Source organism: Leptosomus discolor, chromosome 4, assembly GCF_034619465.1.
Source record: "Leptosomus discolor isolate bLepDis1 chromosome 4, bLepDis1.hap2, whole genome shotgun sequence".
Lineage (NCBI taxonomy): Eukaryota > Metazoa > Chordata > Aves > Leptosomiformes > Leptosomidae > Leptosomus > Leptosomus discolor.
In genome coordinates, this window is record NC_141394.1 from 71,349,144 (window position 1) to 71,374,504 (window position 25,361).

The window sequence follows — 25,361 nt, forward strand, 5'->3', positions numbered from 1 at the left end:
AAATAAAATAAAAAAAGAACACATGTAACCTTGCTAGGAAGTGCTGAATCTGATTGTTCTTCCAGTGTTGGAAAAGCCCTTCTTACCTTGTATTCTGCAAGAGAATGAGAACAGGTTCACAGTTTAGAATTTACAGGCTTCTTTTGGAGTCACCACAATGAACATTTAGGTACATCAGCTATTTGTTATGCTATGAGATTTCCCTCCTCTCAACAGTTGTTGGATAACTGCATGCATAGTAAGCATTTGACCCTCATGCCCTGAATGCCTATAACACTATCTATTACCAAAGCAACAGTCCTTGAAATCAAAGGGTTATTACAGAAAACTCATCTCCTGATGCCATTGGGTTACACAGTGAGTATGTCTGGCAAAACTGGGAATTTCTTTTTACAGGAGGCTTTTGTGCAGGGTTAAGTCAGTCTGTCACCCAAAAGTCCTGCCTTTATTGTTCTTTACTGAAAACAGTTAAAATAAATGGATTATTACAGCCATGTCAGTTTGGGAACATATATGAAAACCACTCCACAATGCCAACATTCTGCACTTGGGCAGTGGGAATAACGACAGTGAAGAAAAGATGATTTGGGGGTGTGGGGACAATGACTCCTGGATCTAAAGTAGCACAAGAGTATTCTAGTTAAGCCAGTATATGACTATACAGGATATGACTACTATAAGGTCATCTATTCACGACGATGAATAAATTCAACGAGGATAGCTAGTATGTTTTCATAGACTTTTTATGGTCTGAAATGAAATTAGAGATGGTCTACTTTTCAAAATCTGTACTTTAAACTATTCAAACATAGGGGCAAAGATTTGTATCAACACAGAGGCATGAAGAGAAGCATTAGAGGAAGACTTTTAAAATGAAATTAAGAGTCTTGGAAACAAAATTCTACTCTTCCCTATGAGCAGATGCATGTTCCTAAATTGCTCAGGTCTTTTGAAAATTCCGACCCAAGTTCCATATTAAGTTCACAGCACACTTAAACTGTAATAAAAAAAAATGCAAAAAAATTCTGCTTTTTGAATTCTGTATATTTTAACCACACTGTAGCACAAACAAGAAGCACAATGGATTTTTTTTTTTAAATTAGATATGACTTGAAGGAGTGATTATATTAAATTTCTTTCTCTCTCTGATATGAGACCACCACCACAGAGGCTGTTGCCATCTATTGAGGATACTGGGATTGACTCAGCCTGGTTGCACCACTTTATGAGGCAGGACTTCAGTCAGGCCTTTATGTTCGGTTAGATAAAAAGAAGATTCTTTGTGATAAACATGATACTGAGCTGGATCTCTGCCTAGTCATTATTACGTGAACTACAAGAAGATCTCAGAATAATAACCTTTATAGCAATACATCAACAAGCATCCTCAAAGGAAGAAAACATGAAGTAGAGTGGAAATGACATTGCAAGGTACCTTTCATCCCCCAGCTTGCCTCCTGGTCTGTTTCATATTGGCCCATATTTTCAGGCTGAAAGAGAAAGAAAGAAGCAATGCAGCAGCAAAATATACCACAAAACCATTCGGCACATTGTTGAGAGAAAAAAAGAAAACCAGCTGGCACCACACAATCAAAATACAGATCCTTGCAAGAGAGAAAGACAATAAAGTTTCATTCAAACTTGACCTAATTGCTCAAAGCAGGCACCCTGAGTGCTCACAACACCCATCGATCTACAATCACAGGGAAGGAGCTCTGCCTGTAGAAGAGGATGGAGCATCAAGTGAGCGCCTGGGTCCCGGGAGGCACTGCAGGTGCAGTTCGCTGCCTATGCTGTGAACTCCCACAGACCAGCAAAAGCTGGAGCTTGGATGTCAGAGAGGCAACTGCAGCGTCATATCAACCCACCTCTCCCCTAAGCCCTTTGGCTGTTCTCAAACTCTAATTCCTCGCAGCTTTCAGTGAGGCAGAAAGGTGTCCAAAAGCCACCAGCCATCCCCTTTTGAAGACGTGGCAGTAAGGTAAGACTGAAATTGTTGCATGCCTTTCCCTGCCATCATCACAAATCACTTATGCTGCACTGAAATTTGTCTCATTCTGCTTTCTGCTTCATGCTGCTGATGCCACTCAGACCAGGGAGAACTGTGCATATGTGCCATAGCTTTGTTTGATCCACTGTCTTTTTCCTTTGCTGGAAAATGCTATGATGAAAAACATTACAGGAGATCAGAAAAGCCCTATTATACGATTTTTTTCCCCCCTCGAGTCTCATTTTTGCCTGTTAGGGTATCAACAGTGTGCATAGTTATGCTCACAATAACCTGCAAGGCTACTTATTGTTTGGTTTTGGTTTATTTTGCTACACAGCGCAGGGATGGCTGATTAAAAATAACAAACCACAAAAGCTGGTATGCTTCCAAACAGAGGACATCCATTCTGAGAAGAATTTTGGCCTCAAGGATTTGACCATGAGCAACCTTTTCAACTTTCCTAGTTTTCGGCTGTGAGGCTGGGGACGAATGATCCATAGGTGGGACAAATGCTGCCATCTGCTGCTTTCATATCACACTGCGCGGCTTCAGCCTGCAAGCGCTGCCAGCTCCACTGCTGATGCAGTTTGCTTTGGCCTCATCTGTGTGAATGAAGCCTTCTGATGGCTTTGGTGCCTCACCAGCACAGTGGCTGGGCTCAGGTCCGTCCCTCACTCGCTTCAGGTTACTGGTAATAGTTATTCTGAAAAGTCAGAAAAAAGCTTTTGTCTCATAGGTGGGGACAGGTTTATCTAGAGCCTTTCAAATTCCTAAATCTCATTTGATCAAGTTGCAGTGCCACTGGTTCCTTCAGAGAGGAATTCAAGCGGCCAGGCATTGAAGCAATGCAAAGAAGTCTTGTCAAATTAACTCAAAGGGATAGACATTTCGGTTGCTGCCGAAAAATTTATTTAGCTACTCTCTGACAGATGCTTTCTTGTAGCTCCTTTCGATGATTTGCAGTTTGACTCTTGTCACTAGGGAAGTTTGATCCTGCTCGTGTACTTTTACAGCTTTCATATCTTCCTTTGGAGAAAGGAAGGAATTTGAATGAGGTCCTGTCCATGTAATTTAGACACAAATCAGTCTTCAAAATGTAAGTGCATGTGATTCTATGTATTGCATCTATGTATTGCCAACTTTAGGTTTGTACCTAAAAATACAAGCCATGAACTGAGAACCCATAATGTTAGATGCCAGGGAGAAAGAGAGACCACAGTGTCAAAGATGCCTTTTTTACTAGGGACTTAGAAAAATTATAAAAAAGGATCAGAAAAGGAATGCCTAGCCTGCTCTGATCATAATTCTATCAAAGCATTTTTTTTCTAGATTTTGCGGCCTGCCATGCTCTCTGTATTGCTCCTTCCCTGCCTTAAAAGCAGCACAACTGTGTGTGTGTATATATATATATATATATATATACACACACACACACACACACACGCATACTGGAAAAAAGCAGAGCAGATGGTTCAAGAAATGCAATGGATGTGGGCTGCTCCACCTTTCCTCTAAAATCATTACTTGCTAATTATAGGCCTAACCCTCTCTATCATCAATTCAAGCTATACTGTGATTTATTAACACGTGCAGCCTGTACATTTTGGACCTTTGCTTGTTTTGGGAGGAGAATCAAGACTCCTAACGCTCATGATGCACACAATTAAAAGGAGAAGCCTCAGTCTGTCTTACTCTTGCAGACAGACAAACTGTATCCCACATAAGGTATGAATCTGTCAGACAGGGCTGGCAGGCAAAACACCTTTGAAGTGTTATTACTGTGTATATTTTCAACTAGTTACTAAGCTGCCTATTTATGATACACTATTGCCTGGAGAACGCATTTAAATACCTACCTGATGTAAGCCATTCTTTCCATAGCCAGGTAGAGAAGCAGATTTAGAATATGGAAATCCTGTAAAAGACATAACATATAGCTATATTCTTTGTAATTCCTTTACAGCCTACTAAAACACAGAATTCACGAAAGCATCCAGAAACAGCATTTACAAGATCAATACATACATTCTATTAATGAGATGAAATGTAACTGAGCAATGCTCATCTTTTCTCCATATTTAATGTACATGAATATGTGTAACAATGTCTATAAATAACAGCATGGCAGGATGCACTCACCTTACCTGGCATGACATGAAGCGAGTTGTGGGACTCATGTTATGGAAGACTTAAGCAGCTACATGATGAAAAGCAGATTTGAGAGCTACTGAAATCTCGAACTTGGTATTAAACCATGACTTGAAAATGGAATTAAAGGTACCATCATTTTAGAGTTTCATCACTTCTGATCATGATGTATGTGGTCTGGTTTTGGTTGTTTCTTAAAAAAGAAGGGTTAGTACCCTACCACTTAAAAAACCTCACAAATTTTGTTTTGCTTTCTTTAAAACTCCTATTGATTCAAGGGGAAAAAAGCATAAATGAAGATATGGCAACAGATATAGTAAATCAATGAGAGTATAAATACTCAAGAGAAAGAAAGTTTTAAGATAGAAGAAATCGGCAAAGTGGTGTCACCGTGAACAAACTGGATGTAATATGGTTATGAAACTGTGTGTGGTCCCTATGAAACAACTGAGTAGCCTTACTTTTAATATTTAGAGTCTAATAGGAAAGCTTGGAAGTTCCTTTTGTCAGTGAAAGGACGTAAAGGGTTTCAGATTAGTTTTTGGTTAATAAAAATAATGCTGAATAGAAGTGACAAGCTGAGTCAGTTTAAATTAAACAGAAGATGAACAAAGACATATATAATAAACATTCTTGATTCCAGTATAGGAAACTTTGATAAACTGATGCAAAGAGTTACAGAAGTCAGTTAGCTCAAAGAACTGAATGTACAATGCTTCTTTCTGTCAAAAATGTTAGCAATTTGTGTCCAAAGGGTAGGAAGGGAATCCAGACCCCGCTGGATTAATAAATATCCTAAGGAGATGATTAGGAATAAGCATACAGAAAGAAAAAACAAAAGATGGATCAGCAAAGAGCTCATGATGTGCTGAGATAAAGTGAGAACTGCCAGAAGTCAAGCTGAGTTAAACACTGAAAATGATACTAAAACAAACAGCAAAAGGTTTTCCAGCTATCCAAACAAAAAGAGAACAAGGAAAGGAGAAATGTGATCACTGGGCGTTACACTATGTCAGTACACAGCAGGGGTGAAAGGTAACCTAGGTAGGGCTCCAACACTGAAGGAGTATTTCACCCCCGTTTTTAGGAATGAAAGGTTAGGTACTGAGCAAGGAGGGGAAGTAACAGAATAAGGGTACATCAATGAATCACAGTTGTGATGGAAACATAATTCAAAGCACTTAATGTACTTAAATAGGGAGCAACAAGCTCACATCGAATTGCAAGTCCAATACCTCTTACCCTTGGAGAACATCAACTATAGAGGGGAAAAAGATAATGAGAAGCACCAGTTTGCTTCCAACAGAAAACTTAAGCAAAGACTGAACAAAACCATCACAGAAACCAGAAAATAAATTATGTTCACATAGATTTTAATTGGTTTGACATAAATTAAAGACACAGTGCCAGACTTCATATCATGGAATCATAGAATGGATTGGATTGGAAGCAACATTAAAGATCACCTAGGTCCACCGCCCCTGCCCTGGGCAGGGACACCTTCCACTAGACCAGGTGGCTCCAAGCCCCATCCACTGCCAGGGAGGGGGCAGCCACAGCTTCTCTGGGCAACCTGTTCCAGTGTCTCGCCACCTCACATAAAGAATTTCTTCCTAATATCTAATCTAAATCTACCATCTTTCAGTTTGAAACCATTAACCCTTGTCCTATCAGTACACTCCCTGATCAAGAGTCCCTCCCCATCTTTCCTGTAGGCCCCCTTTAAGCACTGGAAGGCCACTAGAAGGTCTTGAACTTATCAAGACTTGCTTGGAAGCTCTCTTTGCTAAGAGAAATTACTTTTGCATAACGTACATTTTATTGTATTTCATCTAATGTGATATCATTATAGTGTTTGGTATTTGGCTGCACATGGAATTAAAAGCAAATCTGGAGAAGATGGAGTTTATCAGAGGAATTATAGGGTCAGAAAGGAAATAATTTAATGTAAGAAATGGGTACTGAGAACTGAGCAGAGCTGATACCGAAAAGTGTCAGCATGGACCAGTGTTGAGTTGAAATTGCCTCATGTTTTTACTAATAATCTAGACACCAAAAATAGTAATGGGCTAATAAACTTTGCTGTCTACACAAAGTTGCAGAGCATTGCCAATAAAGAGGAGGATTGGGATGTCATAAAGAACTAGGATAACCTTGAACATTAGAGTAATAGAAATGGGATAAAATTTAATAATTAATGAGAAAAGTCATGGACTTGGGGACGAATAAATACCCCAAACTTCTAGTATGCAAGCTGAGAGCTCATCATTTGGAAATGATGGGGAAGAAGGCAGGCTTAGATACATAGCTCAATCACAAGATGAACTTGAGTTGCTAATATAAGTGTAAAAAAAGGCAAAAGTTGGAAATGCCTGTCCTGATACATGTAAGATATGGAAGTAATAGTATTTTCAGGCAGCGATAGGAAATCCTGGAGGAATCCTTTGTGCTGTTCTTGTTCATCAGTGTTCAAGTGGGTTAAATTAATTCCACCAGACCAGTGGCCTACAGGATAACTGGGGCAATGAAAACTCATCACAGGAAAGAAGGCTTGATAAACTTGACTTACTTAAACCAGTGAGATGAACACGATCTGTAAAAGCAAGAGAGGTTTTAGAAACATAATCGACTCTCTGAGGAGTAGTATAAACTACAAGCAGAACTTTTGCTTTCAGCCCTGCAGGGGGTTTCCACATCTGACACAGGGACATAGTGACGAATACTGAATTACATGGGTCACTTAGACATTCCAGTTTGGAAACCAGAAACTTATCATTGGCTGTTATCTGAATGGTAGTGACACAAGAGGGCAAAGACTGTAACACCTGCAAGATAGAATGAATGTATCTGCAACAAAACTATCAACGCTGCTCCTGCCTGGGAAAAGACGCTGGTGTTGAACATCAATGCGGAGTTCAGTTTCTCGGCCTCTTGGCTACAGAGAAGATGGGTGCGACAGTTTTGTTCTATCGCCAAATAATACTCCTCAGTTACCAAGGAAAAACGCACTAAGGTAAAGAGCAGCTTGAAACAACCACAACGCACTTGAGCGCGCAGCCGCTGAGGAGCTGCCTCCCAGGCTGCCGGGGCTGAGCCGCATCCGCGGGCACAAGCGACATCGTGTGGCCGGCTGGAAAAAATCCAAGTGGGGAATAAAGCCAAGATAGCCCAAAACAAGCTAGCAAGACCCACTGGGAATGGCATTCCCGTGGGAATGGCATTCCACTTAGCTTCTGTTTCCCATGAACTTAGTTACAAAGTTAAACACGTTTTAATTTGCTTCTTCTTTTTTTTTTTTTTTTTTTTTTTTTTTTTAATATAAAGGAAAAATACAACACTAAATGCCAACAACCACATACTGCTCATTATCACATCCAACTGCAGTTGCACTGTTACAGTAAATTTTCTGGAGTAACTGGACAAAATAAAGCGATCTTTCTCTCTAATTAGGCACTGTCTGAACGTCAGCGACTCTCTGCATGGATACAGCTCCTGCCTTTTCCAGTATGACCTTCACTCTGACCTGGATATTCTGAGGGACACATGAACAGGGAGGGTTACATAGCTCGCTAGATGTCTGCTTCCCTAAATATGTGACACTTAAAATCATGAACTGTGGTAAATGGTTAACTATTAAACATCTACATATACAGATACAAGACACATTTACATAGGTGGATATAAGGAGATGTAAGCTCCACTCTAGATGTCTGTTAATTACACAAGCCTCATACTGATGTGCTCTGTTGCTAGGTGTATTCTTCTGGGCATATAGCTAATGTAAGGTGGCTAAACACCTTCTACAGCAGAATAACCCTTCTCTGGGTTAGGCTGGACAGATGAACGCAGGGCTGTTTGCACAGTGTCTTTGGACATACCACCAGAGACTCGCAGTCTGATGCCTGCTAACCCCCTCCACTCTGCAGGTAACCACCTGGCACCAAACATACACCTGAAAAGATTATTTTCTGTGAAAATCACTGACTATGCCATAGAGATGGGGATGAATGTCAGAGTTCTCAACCATAAGTGCAAGAGGCAGAGAATCTGCTCTTCCGTGGCCAACAGGGCACGTGACAGACTACAAATATTCAGAACTAAATAGGAAAACGCTGAGCAGAGAAGGAATTACTTAAGATATCCATGGGTATTAAAACAGTTAGGTGGCTGAATAAAATCATGAATAAAGGAAAAAAAAAAACAACCCCAAACCAAGGAAGGATAAATGTCAGGAAAAGTAAACTTCCTCAATGTCATTTCTGTGTAGCTGCTAATTGGGTAACCGGGACAACTTTCACGAGGGACAAACGCTGACAAAAAGCAATAGAAAAATGAACTACACAACCTATATTGGCACAGAGGTGATATTGACCCTGACAGAGGTGTGAACCATCTTTTGCATTTCTGGTTTTACTAGCTTCACATTCCCAAGATAATCAAAAATACAAAAGAAATGCTGGTATAGAAGAGTAACAGGTATAGCAATATTCTAATGAAAAAAAAATTGACACCAAATGTTGTTCCTGTATAAGTTCGTTCTTGGTGTGCTATATACTTCTCCCTCGGTGTGCTTAAAATTTGTGTGCAAGGACTACTGTCTCAATGCATATGTAGAAAAGCATCAGATCAACTCCAGAAAGCTTCCAAACATACCCGACATGCACATTACAATGAAAGGTTTAGGTGTTCATTCCTACAATATACCTTGTGCATGTGTATGCAATGTCTGGTGAGGACTAAGGAATCAAATCTCTTCAAGATAGACCAGTAAGACTGACGATCCAAAATAACTTTTCTTTTTTATCTTGTTACAGTCTTGTGACAGAATTTGTAGCATCTGTTTTTCCTCTTCCTTGAATAGCTAAGCCATAATTTCCTTAATATAAGTTGATGGAGCCAGCTATCACATTACCAAAATGCCCACAAGACTGACATCCTAGCTCTGTTGCCAGACATGCTTTGCATTGGATGCATTCTTTTGGAAAACTGCTTCCCCAACTTGTTTACCCCAGATGACCTGCTGTATGGTGTAAAGTGAAGAAGGCAGGGAAAAGAACAGCTCAATTATCTGTTAAAATTGATTTAACCTATTTTGTGTCATTTATGTAATCTGAAAGTAGGAGATTCCACACTAACATAAGGAAAAACTTTTTCACTGTGAGGGTGACAGAGCACTGGAACAGGCTGCCCAGAGAGGCTGTGGAGTCTCCTTCTCTGGAGACATTCAAAACCTGCCTGGACACATTCCTGCGTGACCTGCTCTAGGTGGTCCTGCTCTGGCAGAGGGGTTGGACTAGATGATCTTTTGAGGTCCCTTTGAGGGACTTTGATGAATCTTTTTGAGGTCCTTTCCAATCCCTAACATTCTGTGATTTTGTGAAAAATAAAATTCAGACCCAACTCTGACGACTATTTCCTTCACCTTCACCTCCTGACTTGCTAAAACATGGAGTAAGAAATGTGTAAAACACATTTTTGGTGCTGACAAGTAGCATGGGCATATGGTCTTCAGATCAGTATTTAGTAACAAAACTATCCCATTATCGCACCTGGAGGATTTTTGTGAACTTATAGGTGTAACTGTGAACGGTAACAAAAATGCCTTTTCTAAGTTAATCTTTGGAGCAAAGTGTTCTCTATGCTTTTGGCTCTACCAATATAGAAAATACACAGTTTGTATCAAGGAGACACTAGCACAAGTCAACAATCTGCCTGACACTACTATCCTGTCTACTGAAAACAGATAGCATATAATAAACAGGCACTTTTATGTATTAATGAAGGGCAGATTTTTGTGGTAAAGAACCTCTGCTCTCCAAAGAGACAATACAGTTTCTTTAAACAAGCAACGCTTCTTCTTTCACAATATGAAACTATAAATAGCTTCATTATCCAGGTCTGAAGGCACTGAACACTTACAAGCCATAGCAAAACAAACTAACAAATAGGTGTAATGATGATAGAAATATGAAGCTTAAAGCCAACTAGACAGCTATGTGGATGAGGCTGCAGCAGGGACACCTTCCTTTGCCATATTCCGACTTAGCCACGCTGTCAGGCCAGGGGATGCAGTACTCACGGGAATAGCCAGCAGTCATGCCCTCCTGTGCCCTTGGGAAGTTTTCTCTGTCAGTTCCGGCAGTAAGAGACAGGGACCGTGTATCCGAATCCGGGGAATTAGTTCTGGTGTCCATATCTCCTTTCAGAGTAAGCCAACTGGTCTTCAGCTGTTGAGAGTAAAAGTCTGTTACAAGATTCAGGATTTAACATCTGAATGCAGTTCTCCTACTTCACCTCTCTAGAAAGTCTTGTGAACTCATCGTATGTTTATGCTCATTTCAACTTGTACCAGCATTTATCAAATTATAAGAGTTGACTATATCATGACTTTGAATCACAGCTACCAAAAACTTGTAACTTTCAGCTGGGCTGAAGATAGTTTCTCTGTTAATTAAGCTGCCCACTGAGCCCCACTTTAGAAGATGCACTATGTAATTTTCTTATAATTAATCTGCTGTTAACATTTTTCTGGTATGTTAATATTCATCCTAAGTAAAAGTCCACAGTCTTGGCTGAATCACCAATGTATATACTGAGACTGAGTGAAAATCCATGAGCTTATTGCTCTTAATATCGCTACTTCTTTCTTTAATGTACAATGGAAGTTCTAAAACCTCCGGTTGAGAGATTAAGCTTTTTCTATATCTTCTTGGAAAGACGTAAAAGTAGTAATGATTATTTCAGACATATGAAAGAATACCTTTAAGTATGAACATGGTTTTTAAAACAGTTGCTTCAAGAAAGATCAATAAACTACTCCCTTTCGTTCCTTCTGATCATTACCTTCTTACTGTCCTGATCCAAGCTTCCATCCTCCCCTTCTGATCTTCTTGCTGCTGGAAGAATAAGTTAATTTTAAACATTAGAACAGATTACAACTTTCTGTCTCCTGTTTTGACTGTGGTTATGTTCCAAATATTTTTAAGAGGGGAAAAAAAAACCCAAAACCAGAGCTGGATAGGAAATTTGATCTGTAGAGCTATGGTTTCACAGAATGACTTAAAATAATTTTGACACTATTACAGTAATACTCATCCTTCAGGTGTACAGTGAACTTAGACAATCTATTCCTGATGCATTTTGAACCTATCTTTTTAGGTAGAAACTACTTTTGGGGAATGATTGTTGGGAAAAAAAACTGATTCATAAGTTAGGGACAGATTTATACGGTCACTGCACACAGTGCAGTCATTTCCCCATTCTTCTGTGTTACCATGAGCATGAAAATACACGTGGTTACATAGATATCTGGTGGTCTGCACACCTGGGCCTCCTAAAAGGACTGCCATTATCCCAAAAAGGATAGACAATGATGCTAAAGAAGATAGGAACAAATTTGGTATTACTTCTTCATGACATCTATAAGAGAGACCGTGTCAGACTCTAAAATTCACATTTCTTTGACCAACCACTTTTCTGACTATATTGACCTCTTAAAGAGTCTTTTAACAACAACAAAAAAAAAGTTGCTGATATTTTTCTGTTTGTTAATCTTCTTCTTTCCAACTTGCTGCGAAGAAAATCAAAACTGAAAACCTAAAAGTTATTCATTAGATAGTTCCCAACCATCAAATGTGTTTTTCCTTGTGTTTTATGCCCCAGAGTATTGTTCCAGACACTGAATTACACCTCAGAATCTTACAGAAAGTTTTTGTGCCAAATTTCACATAATTCTAGATAAATTCCCAATCTGAGTTCTAGTTGCCTTTGTATCACTCTGTTTTTTGGGGGAGAGATTTAACAGTACAAAACTGGAGTAATGCAACGATCTAGCATAAGTTTAAGCCCATGAGAAATCATCATAACAAGGGTGTAGTCTGCAACACCTGAGTAAAAGGGCAACACAAAAGCCCCATGAAACACAATGTAGACAAAACCTGTATTTATTAATAATAAAAACAGTATGATAATGCAAAGGTTAAGGCTCAGATAAGATTCTCAGAGACAGAGCTGGGGAGGAGATTAAGTTGCACCATTAGAAGTGCTGCAACACTCCTGGCAAGTGGAGAACAACTCTCCCCTCTCCATTTCCCCAGCCAGCATGTTTGCAGATGACCTGCCCTGCATCTAAACAACGTGGGCAAAAGGCCACCACCATCAGCATTTCAGTGCTATTCTGTTTCATTTTCCGGTGCCATCACAGGGCTTACATCCAGACCTTAACCGGTTTTGTTAAGGAGGTGATACTTAAAAAATTGCAAATTACAGTAAGGAAAAATCTATAGGTTAGAGGTGAAAACCTGTAACTGTAGAGGTTTTGGTTTTTTTCTCAATTTAATGTGAAAAAAAAAAAAAAAAAGCTGGGCCATAAAATAAAAAAAGCATTATGAAAAAACCGAAGGTTTTCACGGTTAGGTAATAGCATACTGATGAGGGCATTTTCCCAAGATGGCAATCTGCTTCTCTGAGAAATAAATAGAAAGAAATATCCATATATTATCCATATATGACAGATGAAGAATAAAGTCCCTACAGTGCAACAAAGACTTAAAAGTGGTTCACTGATATTTTGGGAGCATACCATAAATCACCAGTCAACAAGTTGTTCCAGGTTATATGTATGGATCTTGCTCTCACTAAATCAGAAATCCGTACAGAGAATCTGATGCATTTTTTGAAAAAGAGCCTTCAATGTTTTCAAAGGAAAAAAACCAAGTTTAATCCACAGTGTTATTCAGAGATTTCAAATGTTCCATGGGATCTTGAGAGCATCCGACTTCAAAGCAATAGAAAGGAGTACAACCCAAATCAGTGGGGGGCCATGAAGGCCTGCCCCTCCCAGGTTCCTGAGAGGGCTTCATATAACAACACATCACTGGCAGTTAAATTCAAGTGGCCTAAATTCAATTCCATCAGTACTGAGCATCAACTTCTCCACTACAAGGGATACGTGGTTCTGCTGTGAACCCCAATGTGAACTACGTTTCATGCGGATCAGTGCCAATATTGCCAAAGAGCAAACCTCTTCAATTTTTTTTTTTTTTTAAACTTTGAGTGATCAAATATTTCTGAAACACAAACACACAAAAAAGGACAACCACACCAGCTCCCACACTCTTCACTTTCCAACCCCAGCTCTCAGCCTGATCTCTCAAATTTTTCCACCACCTTTTTTTCATTCTGAAGTTGGGTGTTTATAATAGAAACACAGAAGCTGTAGCTACAGCAAATCTGTTGGGCACTGCTGTAACTGAAACCTTTTAAAGACAAACGTTTTGGAAGAGCTTCTTGCAGTTTTTGTTTTAAAGAACATTTTTGTGCTTGTTTGTTCAAACTTGGTCTCTTCAATGAAGGAATGTTCTCTGGCTCCTTTTCAGCATTTATTAGTTCAGTGGCCCGTTAGCTTGAGGAGCTGAATCATCAGCTGCTCATGTGTTCATGCTTTATCTAGGAGTTCTTCCAGAACAAAAGGTAAATTCTATTTATTTTTCTTATTTTTAATTTTTTTTTAATTGGAAGGAAAGTTCACTGTTTTTTTTTTTTTTCTTTTGAGTTAGAGTAAATTATGTTTTGCTCTTCAGTAGAAAAACAATCAGCATGCATTTTCAACACAACCTTTCAAAACATCTATAATCTACAAAAGAAAGTTTAAAACATATATCCTTGTTAACCTATAGAGATTGCTGACTCAGTAATTTAATTCTCCTCTCACTCCAGTGATTACAAGGAACAACTCCATACAGCAGTGCAAAATTGACATAATCCAGACTTCGACTGCATATCTGACAGATGGAAAATAGATAAAAAAATGCCTGGCTTGGAAGAAAAAAAAAGTTGCTGCTTTGAATCCTCTTTGCAAACCAAAAATATCTATAAAATGAAATGACACAGCCAGGATACAGGACATAGGAGCCATATTATCAGCTTGTGTAAATCAGTGAAGCTATGCAGATTTACACCAGATTTTGCATTTGTTTATGATCTTTCCAAACACCACTACAATATCCAACGCTTTTCTTTGTCAGTATCTTTTTTTGCCCAGCCTGAGCGATTGCCTCAAATGATTTGTATATCTAAAGACAAGAAGGAATTAGAGAGCTTGGGCAGACTATAAGGTTAGCAGATTACATTAAATCAAGCACTAAACCAAACAGATACTATCTTTTTGCCTGAGAGGTAACATTAGTTTGTCCAAGATTATGATATTGTGAGCAGAAAATGTCTATCAAAGACCAGCAGCTAAAGTGCACTGAAACATCAGCAAGTCTGACTTTGCTCAAAAACATACACAGAAAAACCACAGGGGTTATCTAAACGTGGATAATCTGAATGCTCAGTTACTTTAACATGAAGCACCCGTTACAGTGACATGCATAGATTTGTGCGTGTTCATGTCGATTCATTCAGTCGGGAGACACCAGTTGACAATTTGCTTTCTGCTGTTGCTGTACCAGATCCAAACTAGAACTGGATCAGGAAGTGGCTGGATGGTCGTGCTCGAAAAAGTCACAGTCAATGGCTCAATGTCCAAGTGGACACCAGTGACGAGTGGTGTTCCACAAGGGTCGGTATTGGGACAGGTGCTGTTTAACAACTTTGTCGGGACCTGGACAGGTGCGTGCAAACCTCATGAAGTTCAGCAAGGCCAAGTACACCAAGTGCAAGGTCCTGCACCTGGGTCGGGGCAATCCCAAGCACAGATGCAGGCTGGGCAATGAGTGAATTGAGAGCAGCCCTGGGGAGAAGGACTTGGGGGTGCTGGTGGATGAAAAACTGACTATGAGCCAGAAATGTGCACTGGCAGCCCAGAAAGCAAATGGCATCCTAGGCTGCACCAAAAGAAGCGTGGCCAGCAGGTCAAGGGAGGTGATTCTCCCCCTCTACTCTGCTCTGGTGAGACCCCACCTGCAGTGCTGTGTCCAGCTCTGGGGCCCCCAGCACAAGAAAGACATGGACCTGCTGGAGTGGGTCCAGAGGAGGGTCATGAAGATGATCAGGGGGCTGGAGCACCTCCCCTGTGAGGATGAGCTGAGAGAACTGGGGTTGTTCAGCCTGGAGAAGAGAAGGCTCTGGGGAGACCTTCTAGCAGCCTTCCAGTGCTTAAAGGGGGCTTGCAGGGAAGGTGGAGAGGGACACTTGATCAGGGAGTGGAGTGATAGGATGAGGGGTAATGGTTTCAAACTGAAAGAGGGGAGATTTAGATTAGATCTTAGGAAGATGTTCTTTCCTGTGAGGGTGTGGAGACACTGGCACAGGTTGCCCAGAGCAGCTGTGGCTGCCCCCTCCCTGGCAGTGTTCAAGGCCAGGCTGGATGGGGCTTTGAGCAATCTGGTCTAGTGAGAGGTGTCCCTGCCCATGGCAGGGGGTTGGAACTGGGTGATCTTTAAGGTCCTTTCCAATCTAAACCATTCTATGACTCCTATGATTCTATGATTCATCCAAAAGACGTTTTCCATGAAAGATAGTATAAAAATAACTACATACATTTTTTTTAATTTTTAAAACTATGTTAATTTGTATTTTAAAATCAGTTAAAGCCTCCTGTTATCACAAAGGAAAAATATGTGAAATCTGATGCATCTGCAGTTCCCCAGCTTTTCACTCAGTGAAAGTTATCAGCTATCAGCTAAAGCCAAAGTATGGCAGAACAGACACATGCAGCTTTCTCACTCTTATGTGCACCATGGGAAGTCATCTCTGTGTGGACAGTGCTGCAGAAGGCAGTAAGATGGGAGGAGTTGCTCCAACAGAGACACTGCTCACAGGCGCAGCCTGGACCTTCCCTTGCCATGAAGAATGGCACAGCTTTGTTCTCCCACCTGTATCCCTGAAGATACATGCTTTCATTCCCAAAGTGCCTTAGCTCACAATGTGATGAACACCTCTCATGTTTATTTTATTCTCTCATTCCTTTCCAAGTAGGGGCACAATTGTGATTAAAATAAAGGCAATCATGATTAAAACAGTTTTTGGTGTGGGGCAGATTTATATCACACATTCCTTTGCTTCTGAGTAGAGGAGTACCCCAGTCATGACTCTTTTAATCAGAAATGTACTTCTGTACTTTTCAGGCACCCTTATTGTGGCAGAATCCCCACATATTTGTCTCCAAAGATTATTACTGGAATTCAGTTTAGAAAAATGAATTTCCTATTACTAATACTGTATCATGAACCAAGATCATTGTCAAATATAGCTGTGAAAACAGTAGGCACCGACAGCAACGTGGAAATTGCACTGATGTTAATTAGTGAAATATACAGAAAAAAAAAATAGAAGAATGCAGACTTTACATTTCTATTTTTCATATTTACTAGTGTCTTATGTCAGATTCTCAGTGGCATAACACACCACATATTTCTTTCTGTTGTTCAGAAACTCAGACAGCAATCTTGTTGCTGGGTCTACAAAAGGTCTTCCAATCACATCTTGCTGATGTTATCAGCTACTAAATTTGTTCCTAACTGCCATGGTGTGACTACATTTCTTCTTGATGTTTTAGAGCTTGAAGAACTTGCAGATGAAAAATAGGTATCTCATATCTACCACTTATCAATGACCATTTTTTTTCCCCAGCAATGTAGAAGTCAGAATTATTTACAAGAACTAGAGACCCCAAGGCATGGTCTGAAAACAGGAGAGCAATCATCAACATTTACATGTTTTATATCATTCCATAACTTTGAACTTAGTATCAGCTCTGAATTACCAAGACAAACAAAAATATCATTATCCCAGTTTGAGAGAACTTACTGAATTCTTGGACAGCTTGTTATATGAAATGCTATTTAATTTTCACGTTACGTTTTTTCCTTTTCTATTTGAGAATATGGGGATATAATGAAATGCAAAGACTACAGCAAATTAATTTGGAAGTCAATACGCATCTCTTTACAAAGACAGGTAGAGAAAATTGCAACAGAGAAAGGCAGACTGTACCATGCTGTTTGTAGATAGGAGGTTTCCTATAGATGTTATCTTTTACGCCAGTGTCTGAGGAAGAGGAAAGAGAAAGGAAAGAATAAAAGAGTAAGCAAGCAGTTCAGACCATGCTGCTCATCTCCTCTCAACAACACTAAAAATGCAAACACTTCAGCAAAGACTATGCATTCATTCAGTGGTTTGTCATTCAGTGGTTTGACATTCACTGGTTATTAAAAGAGAATGAAGCTTTATCCATCATCTTTATATATTTAAAACATTGGCTATACCTACCTATGCAGCATAATCCCCCCTAAGTCCTTCAAAATGCTTTGAGACACCTTGAATGGCATCCATTTGCTGAAATATAGCTGGTTACACCTGCACTACCAATGTATACTTCACTGGAAACAAAGAGAAGCTGGCTACACTTGTTACTACCTAAAACAAAATTTATATACAGGTACAACAGGCTACTATAATAGTCACGCTTGAAAAGGGACTTTCTCCATTAATTGTAAAAAAAGTAGACATGTTCAGATACACATGTTTATACTAGAAATGCCCAATATTCTTACAGGAAATCCTATAGTTTGTCTATATTTTTAATTGTATCGCTAACTTGGCCTTCTGGGGATTTTTTGAAAGCCCCCAGACCCACAGTCCAGGGTTCCCATGTCATGTTGTACAGACATCAGATTTACTTAGTACTACAGACGTGAGCAGGTATAATTCCTAATTACGGTGTGTTTACAGAAATGTTAACCCCAGAAGCTAAACATAAATATAAAACTATTCCACTGAGCAGGCAGATGTGCTTAGCAGTCAAAAAGCTAAGCAGTGTGGACTTAAATTTAATGTGCTTGTTGACTGAATGTCAACCTGAAAACAGTATAGCACGTATGCAGACACAGCCACAGTGAGCCTCCTGGAGCTCTATGGTCTTCCAGCTATATTTAAAGTCTGTGTTAACATGACTCTCTAATTCAGAAAGTAGATGGATAAGGAAAAAAAAACAAATCCAAAACCCCCCCTCAATCTTCCCTCCTGCACACAAATTCAACAGATGTGACGGGCAGCCATGGCACTATAAATAATTGTTTCTTTGTATGCTTAATAACTTTTGCCACTGTGCGCCTCCTCTAACACAATTCTTTTTTTACGTAAGCATACAGCTCTCTAACTCCTTTATTTCTGAGATGAAGTTCAACAGGTAACTGATTTTCACTTATCAGATATTTTCTTTTCTTGCAGTTCAAAATTCACATATTGATGCAAAAAAGAAAAATTACATTCAGGAGAGAATAAACAGGTGCCAGCAATTGAAGATTAAAAGCTAAGCAGTGTATGCCTACCTGGAATATGGAAATGCCTAGGAGCCTGCTGATAGACAGAAGGTGAAGATTTGCTGTCTGAGTACATGGATAAACTTGGAGTGCTCCGACCACTTTCACTGCCTCCAAGGGGAAGAGCAAAGAAAGCAGATAAAAGAAAAAAATGGAAAGCAAAGTAGAGTATTTCAAGCATAAAAGCTTGTTCAGAATGACTTGTTAATCCAACAGTTTTAAATATATGGTTTTTGTAAAACCCATTATTTTTCAGCACAGTGTACTGGCTCAGTGTCCAAACATCTCATCAATAATGGATATCTGATAGATAGTATCAGATCAAACTGCCCTACTCTGAAACTAAAACTTCTCTTTCAACAACACTTTAATGAAGAAAATAAAAGGGTAAGAACATCCACAATCTTGCAATGTGTTTTGCACAGACTTAACTGAATAATCTATCAATCAAGATTTTTAAAAATTTAATGCTATGGCTCATGGCCTACCCCTGAAACCAGTAATGAAATCATTCAGTAGTGTTTCAATTATCTCAAAGCAGGACTAGACCAAAACCCAGATGTTATGGTTAAGTCGAATATTCCTGCATGCAACAAGGACAGATGTTGAAATTTAGTTCTTAATTGCAAACTTTTCCCACAGCTAACATGCCACAGCCTTTTTCCTTTATGCAAACAAGGTTGGATTATCAAGTCATGGATCTATAATGCCATAGTCACTTCGTCAAATTTCAAGATATACGTAGGATTGATCCGTATTCATTTTTCCAATTGTTTTGTCAAATACTCATTAGGTGCCATTCATTGCCTCTTAGCTTATTTCCCGAAAGCACACTCTATGGCATTATAGCGCTGCTTGGCAAACAAAAAAGTAAAGCTCTACTTTTTTGGGACTTGTAAAATCCTATTAATTTACAGCACTTTTAAGCAACTGGAAGCCAAACATGACATTTATTCCAACATAAAATGGTTGTTAATTCACTGTTATTGTTTTAGTGTGGATGAAGCACAAGTTTAATGGCTAGTAACGATGACATTATAGCAAGTTTTTTGGGGGTAAAGAAAGTGCAGCAGCTCAGAGCACTAGATCTGTTAACTGAGTTTTGCCTTAAGGAAGGGGAAGTTTTACAACCATAAAACTACTGGATTACTGTAACTGTCTAGGCCATGCCCATGGAGGTGGTATCTGCCTCTGTTGACAAGTAGTGGATACATGGTCATCAATTTGTCATCAAAGCCAGCCTTGACATGCACCACTGAAGCCAGTGGGTAGTGCTACTGAGTTCAACAGGAGCAGAAACAGGCCAGATGAGGTCAGAAGAGCGTGCTGTGTATCTCATGACGATACACTAACTAATCCGTTTGAAATTTTGTGTGTTATTTTCACAGTTGGAAAACTGAAATTCAAGAAGTATTCAGCTGTTACCACTGTGTACTCAATAACAGGGATTTCTCACCAAAAAGAATGTAATTTGAGCAGTTGAGAAAATGAAATCACAACTGCACATGCTGATAGCCTACAGTCCTTCCAAAAAGTAAGGGAAGAATTCTGGAATTACTGAAAATCTGGTGCATCACCACCAGCTTGTAGTCAAGCTGTCCTCAGACAAGGAACCAGACGGTTATTCAGTTTCTTGATTCCTGCTTTGCTCTTGGAAGGAAAGAAGTGGGGACAGGTTTTCACTGCTCATTTATTAATTCCCTTTCTCTTTGCTGCTTGCTGCTCAAATGCTTGGCCATCCCTACTAAATGGAAGAAGCTTCAATGTCACTCCCAGTTTGAATGCAAAGAGCAGTGGTAGACCCACTTAAGTAAGGTCTGTTACAACTCCAAAAACCTTAAAAATCTTGTAATGTCATTCATTCCATGTGATGATACTATTGAAATTTTTTAATTTAAAAAGAAAAGGAAAGTTTTCAAGTGATTTTCAGAGTGTATTAATTTACTTAAAAATTAGCATATTATTAAAAACACATATTCACATATGACCTGTATGAATCACTTCACTGAGCAGTGACCCCAAGGTGCTGGTATCGTACACACATAGAGTAATTCTTCAGGGATAGGGTAGAGTGTCAGCAAGGAATTAGGAGGAAGCATTTAGAGGAATAAACTTGTGAGAAAACAGGATGCAAGCACAAGTACCAGGGGACAGCAAATCTGTAAACTGCTCGATGCAAGGATCATCTATGTGGAGCAGTTTGCAAAGCCATCACCTCCAATGTGCTCAAAAGGGAAGAATTAAGGATTAAATGAGGGAAAAGATTCTTGCAGCCCACTTGTACAAGCTGATGCACATTTAAAATTTAATTCTACCACTGATTTGGACAAACACACAAGAGTAGCTGTATTTCACATTTTGTATACAAAAATAAGTGTTTAATAATAAAACAAACTGAAGACCCATGTAGAAAGTTCATGTGTAGGAACTGCAGACGGTCATTTAATCTAGCCTATAATTAAAACCTCTAAAATGAGACTTTGCCAAGAATTTGTCTCTTTCAAGGTTTGGCTGGTATACACTGAGGAAAAACTTCAAATAAGGTCTCAGAGTAAACACAACTACCAGAGAGAGCAATTTTTCAAACTTTTGGTTTTGTCTTCTCCCACAAGCAGCTGCAGGCTGTGATCTGCTCTACTGGTCAATGCAGAGCAAAAAACCAGAATCATGGACCCTTCCCTGGATTTTGTTTAACTTGGAAAAAATCTGGAAAGGTTTACTTTGAACTTGAGTGTCAACCACAAAAACTTCCTTGTGTCTTTTGGCTGCTGACAGGGTAGGCTGCTCTTTTAACCTTGTGTGTGTGGAGCCAACTGACCAGCGCTCAGACCATGCTCCCTTTTCAAGCAATTGTCTGAAAAAGTGTAATATTGTTTATATCTCCTTCCTAGTCAGCTTTTATCTTATCTGACAGGATGAGAAATTCGATAACAAGTTACAGTAAGAGCTGTCCAAGTTCGAGATTGAACAACAAACAGATACCACTGGCCTAATGAGGGAGATATCAGAGCCTACTCCCAAAATTGGATCCTTTAATATCTCTGCACATGGTGCATTAAGTTAGACAAAGTTTTTTGAAGTTTGATGACTAATTCTTTTCAAGCTTTCAAAGCCAAATAAATGGGCTTTGGAAGCTGTGCTCCTGCACTAGAAAGGCAAGATACTTTCCACCATGTTTTAAGTAAGCATTTTCTCAGCAGGGCTCAGCACAGCCTGTATGCTCACTGACTTCACCAGCTCAAAAGGAAGAGTTACACCAAGCATAGGTACTTGGAATATCACACCCTATGATTCACAAGGGCATGAACAGTGAAGCTTTCTTGAAGTGAGGCTGTCAGAGGATTTATTTTGAACAGATTCTGAAGACAAAATCCTTAAAAGAGCACAAAGAAATCATTTGTCTGCATGATAAAGAATAGCTAATTCTATTACACTTCATGGGCGCTAGACTACAGTACACTGAAGAAAGAACATGAAGTCAGTAATCACATTTTTCACTGGAAAAATGAACCATGAAATTCTCAGGAAGAATATTATGCAAACTCAGTGAAATCAAAAGGAAGATTCTGCCTGTTTATTTCCCTAGAGTAGCAGTATTTCTGTCTCCTGGAAGCTTAAAGAAATATTTTTTATGACTATCGTGGAATGCTAGTTTTACAAAGATTACTTCTAGTATTAGTAAGCAGTGTATTATTTTGGGATTTAATAATTTTTTTTTTAAATGAGCGTGATTTTGCTTTTTTAAAACTGAAGTGGCAACATTAACCTTGGTCTGGATACAAAGCAACTGTTGGTACAATCCTACTCTTCCCACACTATCCACTTTGAAGAGAAAAGAATAGTTCATTGACACCCTCAAAAGGTTTCTCTAGATAAGGAAAAAAATACAGTCTGCAACTCATAGAAAAGAATTTAGAGACCTTGAAGAGGATGGGTGCAAATCTTCTGACTCCTTTTGGACTGCAATGTTAACTCAGTGTAAAACAGTGGATAATCTATACAACCTCTGCAGTGCTCAGAATTACCTACATAGGAAAATTATAAACAGGCTTGTCTGCCTCACAGGAGTGCTGCGAAGCCTTGTAAACTACTGCTTGCAAATTATTTTAGCTCCTTGATAAAAAGTGCTGCAGAATTGCAAAATATTATAATTTTGATCACACTACTAATAATTGTTTGGGGACAAGGAGCTGCCACTTGAGGACTTCTTTCTTCAAACAGCAGCACTAAGTAATCGCTGATCGAGCAACAGCAGGTAGCACTGAATAGAAACTCATTTTAACAGGAGTGCTGCTAAGCAACTGCAGGTGGGCTTTCGAATAAGGGCTTTCCATACAGTGAAACTAGGCACTGCACCACACGAAGGAGGTTCTTCTTACTCAGAGCATCAGGTTGGATAAGATCATCCAAATTTAGAAAATCAAAAAACTGTTCAAGCAGTGCCTCTGAGAATACCAGGGTGAGTGTCTGCCTTCTAGGAAATGGGGAGATGGCGTTGTGTGTGACTACTTGTGATTGTGGGAAGGAGTTTCCAGGTAGACTTTAAAATGGCAACAAACAGCTGAATCTCATCAGCTTTTCCCTCCAAAATTTTCTCTCAGGGATCATATTTGGAAGACTCGAGCCTGATTCTGTTCCTGTTTATACAAGTGAAACTCAGCTGACTTTGGGCAGAACTGTTCCGGGATGTATTAGGGCCCAATGAAGATTCATTAGTTATTGTTCCAAAGGCAATGGAGCGCCTGCTATTCACTTGAGTTTCCAAGTCTAGTTCCTGCAGAGGGTCACTTCCTTTTCTGTGATGGTTATGATAGCAAGAACAACAGTTTCGCTTTATTAAATCAAACAGCACATAAGAGTCAGGAACAGGCACTGAAAATGTTTGCCATTCATGTCTCCTCCCTGTTCATATTGTTACTAGAGAGGACAGACTCAGGAGAAGACACATGCGGTAGCTGAATGACTTCTCTTTCTGACATTTAATTAACTAGCTAAGGAAACTAGCCTTTGCCTCAAGGGTTCACGGCATTCCTTAGTACTGTCTCACATCTGCAACACGGAGGTCATTAATAGTTAATATCCACGGCAAAAAAACCCCAACAACTTAATGGCAAGGAAAATAGATTCAGTGACTTTGTTTTATAATATATGGCAAAGATTACTTGCTAATCAGTGCAGCTCTATTGTTTTAACCAGCTTAACTGGCATAATTTTTGGTAATGCTACAAATAATATGAAGAATATCTAAACACAAGTTAGAAGGTTGTATAACTGTGATCATCCAATGTTGGATCCAATGTACAAGCTGGTTATAATATTTATTTAGCATCACCAAAATAGGGTAAAGGTAAACAATGTATTTTACAACAAGCATAATTTTGAACTATTGCCTCCCTCATTTTCGTTATAAAAGCTAATTCCTTCCCTCCACCCCTTTGAAAGACACTTAACGCTCACTGAAAAAAAGCAAAAATAAAACAACCCATACCCACTCAGTTCTTAAAAGTTACACAGTACATCAAGAGAGCACTTGCACAAAAATAAGACAAATTTTATCCAAGTGGAAGCCATGCTTGCACATACATAAAAGTGAAACACATCTGAATAAGTCTACAGTATCACAGCACGGTTTTGCATTCCTGGACCTTACCTTTGAAGAAAGGGATGTAATGATGTCTGAATGTAGATGTAGGGCTTGGGTGTTGGGGCAGGGAGATGCAGCTACTGGTACCAAGACTCTGAGTACCAGCTGGGGGCAACAGAGAGTAAGTGAAAATAAACTATTTAGTTCACTTACTGAAAGCCACAAATTACAATGCCATCCTTTTTTCAGGAACATTTTCCTTCTGATGCTTAGAAAACATATAGTTTATATTTAAGACTTCATCTTTCTCTGGTTATTGCTAAAAATATCACAGCAGCCATACTATGCGGTTGGCCAAGGGACATGGGCTTTCCACAGACAGAAGCAGTATCATATAAAATGCTGATAATGTAACGCATCAGAAAATATTCCAGAAAAGGCATCACAAAAAGCATAGCTGCACTCAGGGGAAAATCTGGCATATTCAAAAGCTGCAAGAGGGAATGATATATGCTCATAATGGATCTAATGAAATGAAATGGGGAGAGCCTTGTCTCTGCTGAGAACTGTGCTACGAGTGGGTCCAGTTCTCACTGCCATCAGTGCACACTGATAGGATTCAGTTCACAAAGCACCAGGGCACTCAAGTGCATGGCTAATTTAAGCATTTGAAGAAGCATCCTGAAGTTATTTGAGCTCTGAAAGTTAGACATGTGATTAAGTACTTTGAAAAACATTCTTAAAAGCCATCTTTGTTTGCTTTGTTGTAATAATATCCTGATAACATATTTTGGTGGACCAATAGCAATTACTAAAAATGGCAATTATGATGACTGCCTGCTAAATTTTCAATGAAGCTGTAAAACTTTGGAATTAATTTGAAATTTCTTTTGCCTTTCCACCTTGTTTTAACAGTGTGCAGCTAAGCTTAAGCATGACACAGCTGCCAGGCCTTCACTGGAGACTAAACCTTTTTCTCTTTAATAGATCTTTGATACTCAATCTCATTTCCACTTCATCAAAAACTTCGTTATTCCTGTAAAAATTGTTTCTGTTACCCGCAGAATTTTAACTTCCACTGCAGAGATTAAGAACTCCCAACTTCCCATAATTATAATGTATTCCAAATGAAATTAAAAGACACCAAGAAAATAATTTAAATGCTCTGTATTATCCACCCAAATGATGGAGTATATAAAAGTTAGAATTAATTTTCAGCAATTTAGTTGATTATTTCCAAGGATAAAACTCTGTACAATGCCCAAATATGAACGCGCTTTTGTAAGGGACTCCCATGCAAAGATCAAAAGGAGGTGATCCCTCCTCTCTGTGTGACAAGAGCACCAACACAGCTGCTACTACAGCCCAAAGC

General features: G+C 39.2%; 1 protein-coding gene across 1 annotated transcript in view; it reads right to left on the reverse strand.

Moving 5' to 3' along the window:
* The window catches only part of ABLIM2 (actin binding LIM protein family member 2), a 113,041-nt gene that overhangs the window by 13,089 nt on the left and 74,591 nt on the right, over positions 1-25,361 (reverse strand). The window contains exons 13-19 of the mRNA XM_086464636.1: positions 18,415-18,516; positions 17,078-17,131; positions 10,982-11,034; positions 10,218-10,365; positions 3,847-3,905; positions 1,436-1,490; positions 30-94 (exon numbers count right to left, since the gene is read on the reverse strand). Of these exons, the coding sequence (XP_086320762.1) occupies positions 30-94; positions 1,436-1,490; positions 3,847-3,905; positions 10,218-10,365; positions 10,982-11,034; positions 17,078-17,131; positions 18,415-18,516 (536 nt within the window). The remainder of the gene's footprint in view (positions 1-29; positions 95-1,435; positions 1,491-3,846; positions 3,906-10,217; positions 10,366-10,981; positions 11,035-17,077; positions 17,132-18,414; positions 18,517-25,361) is intronic.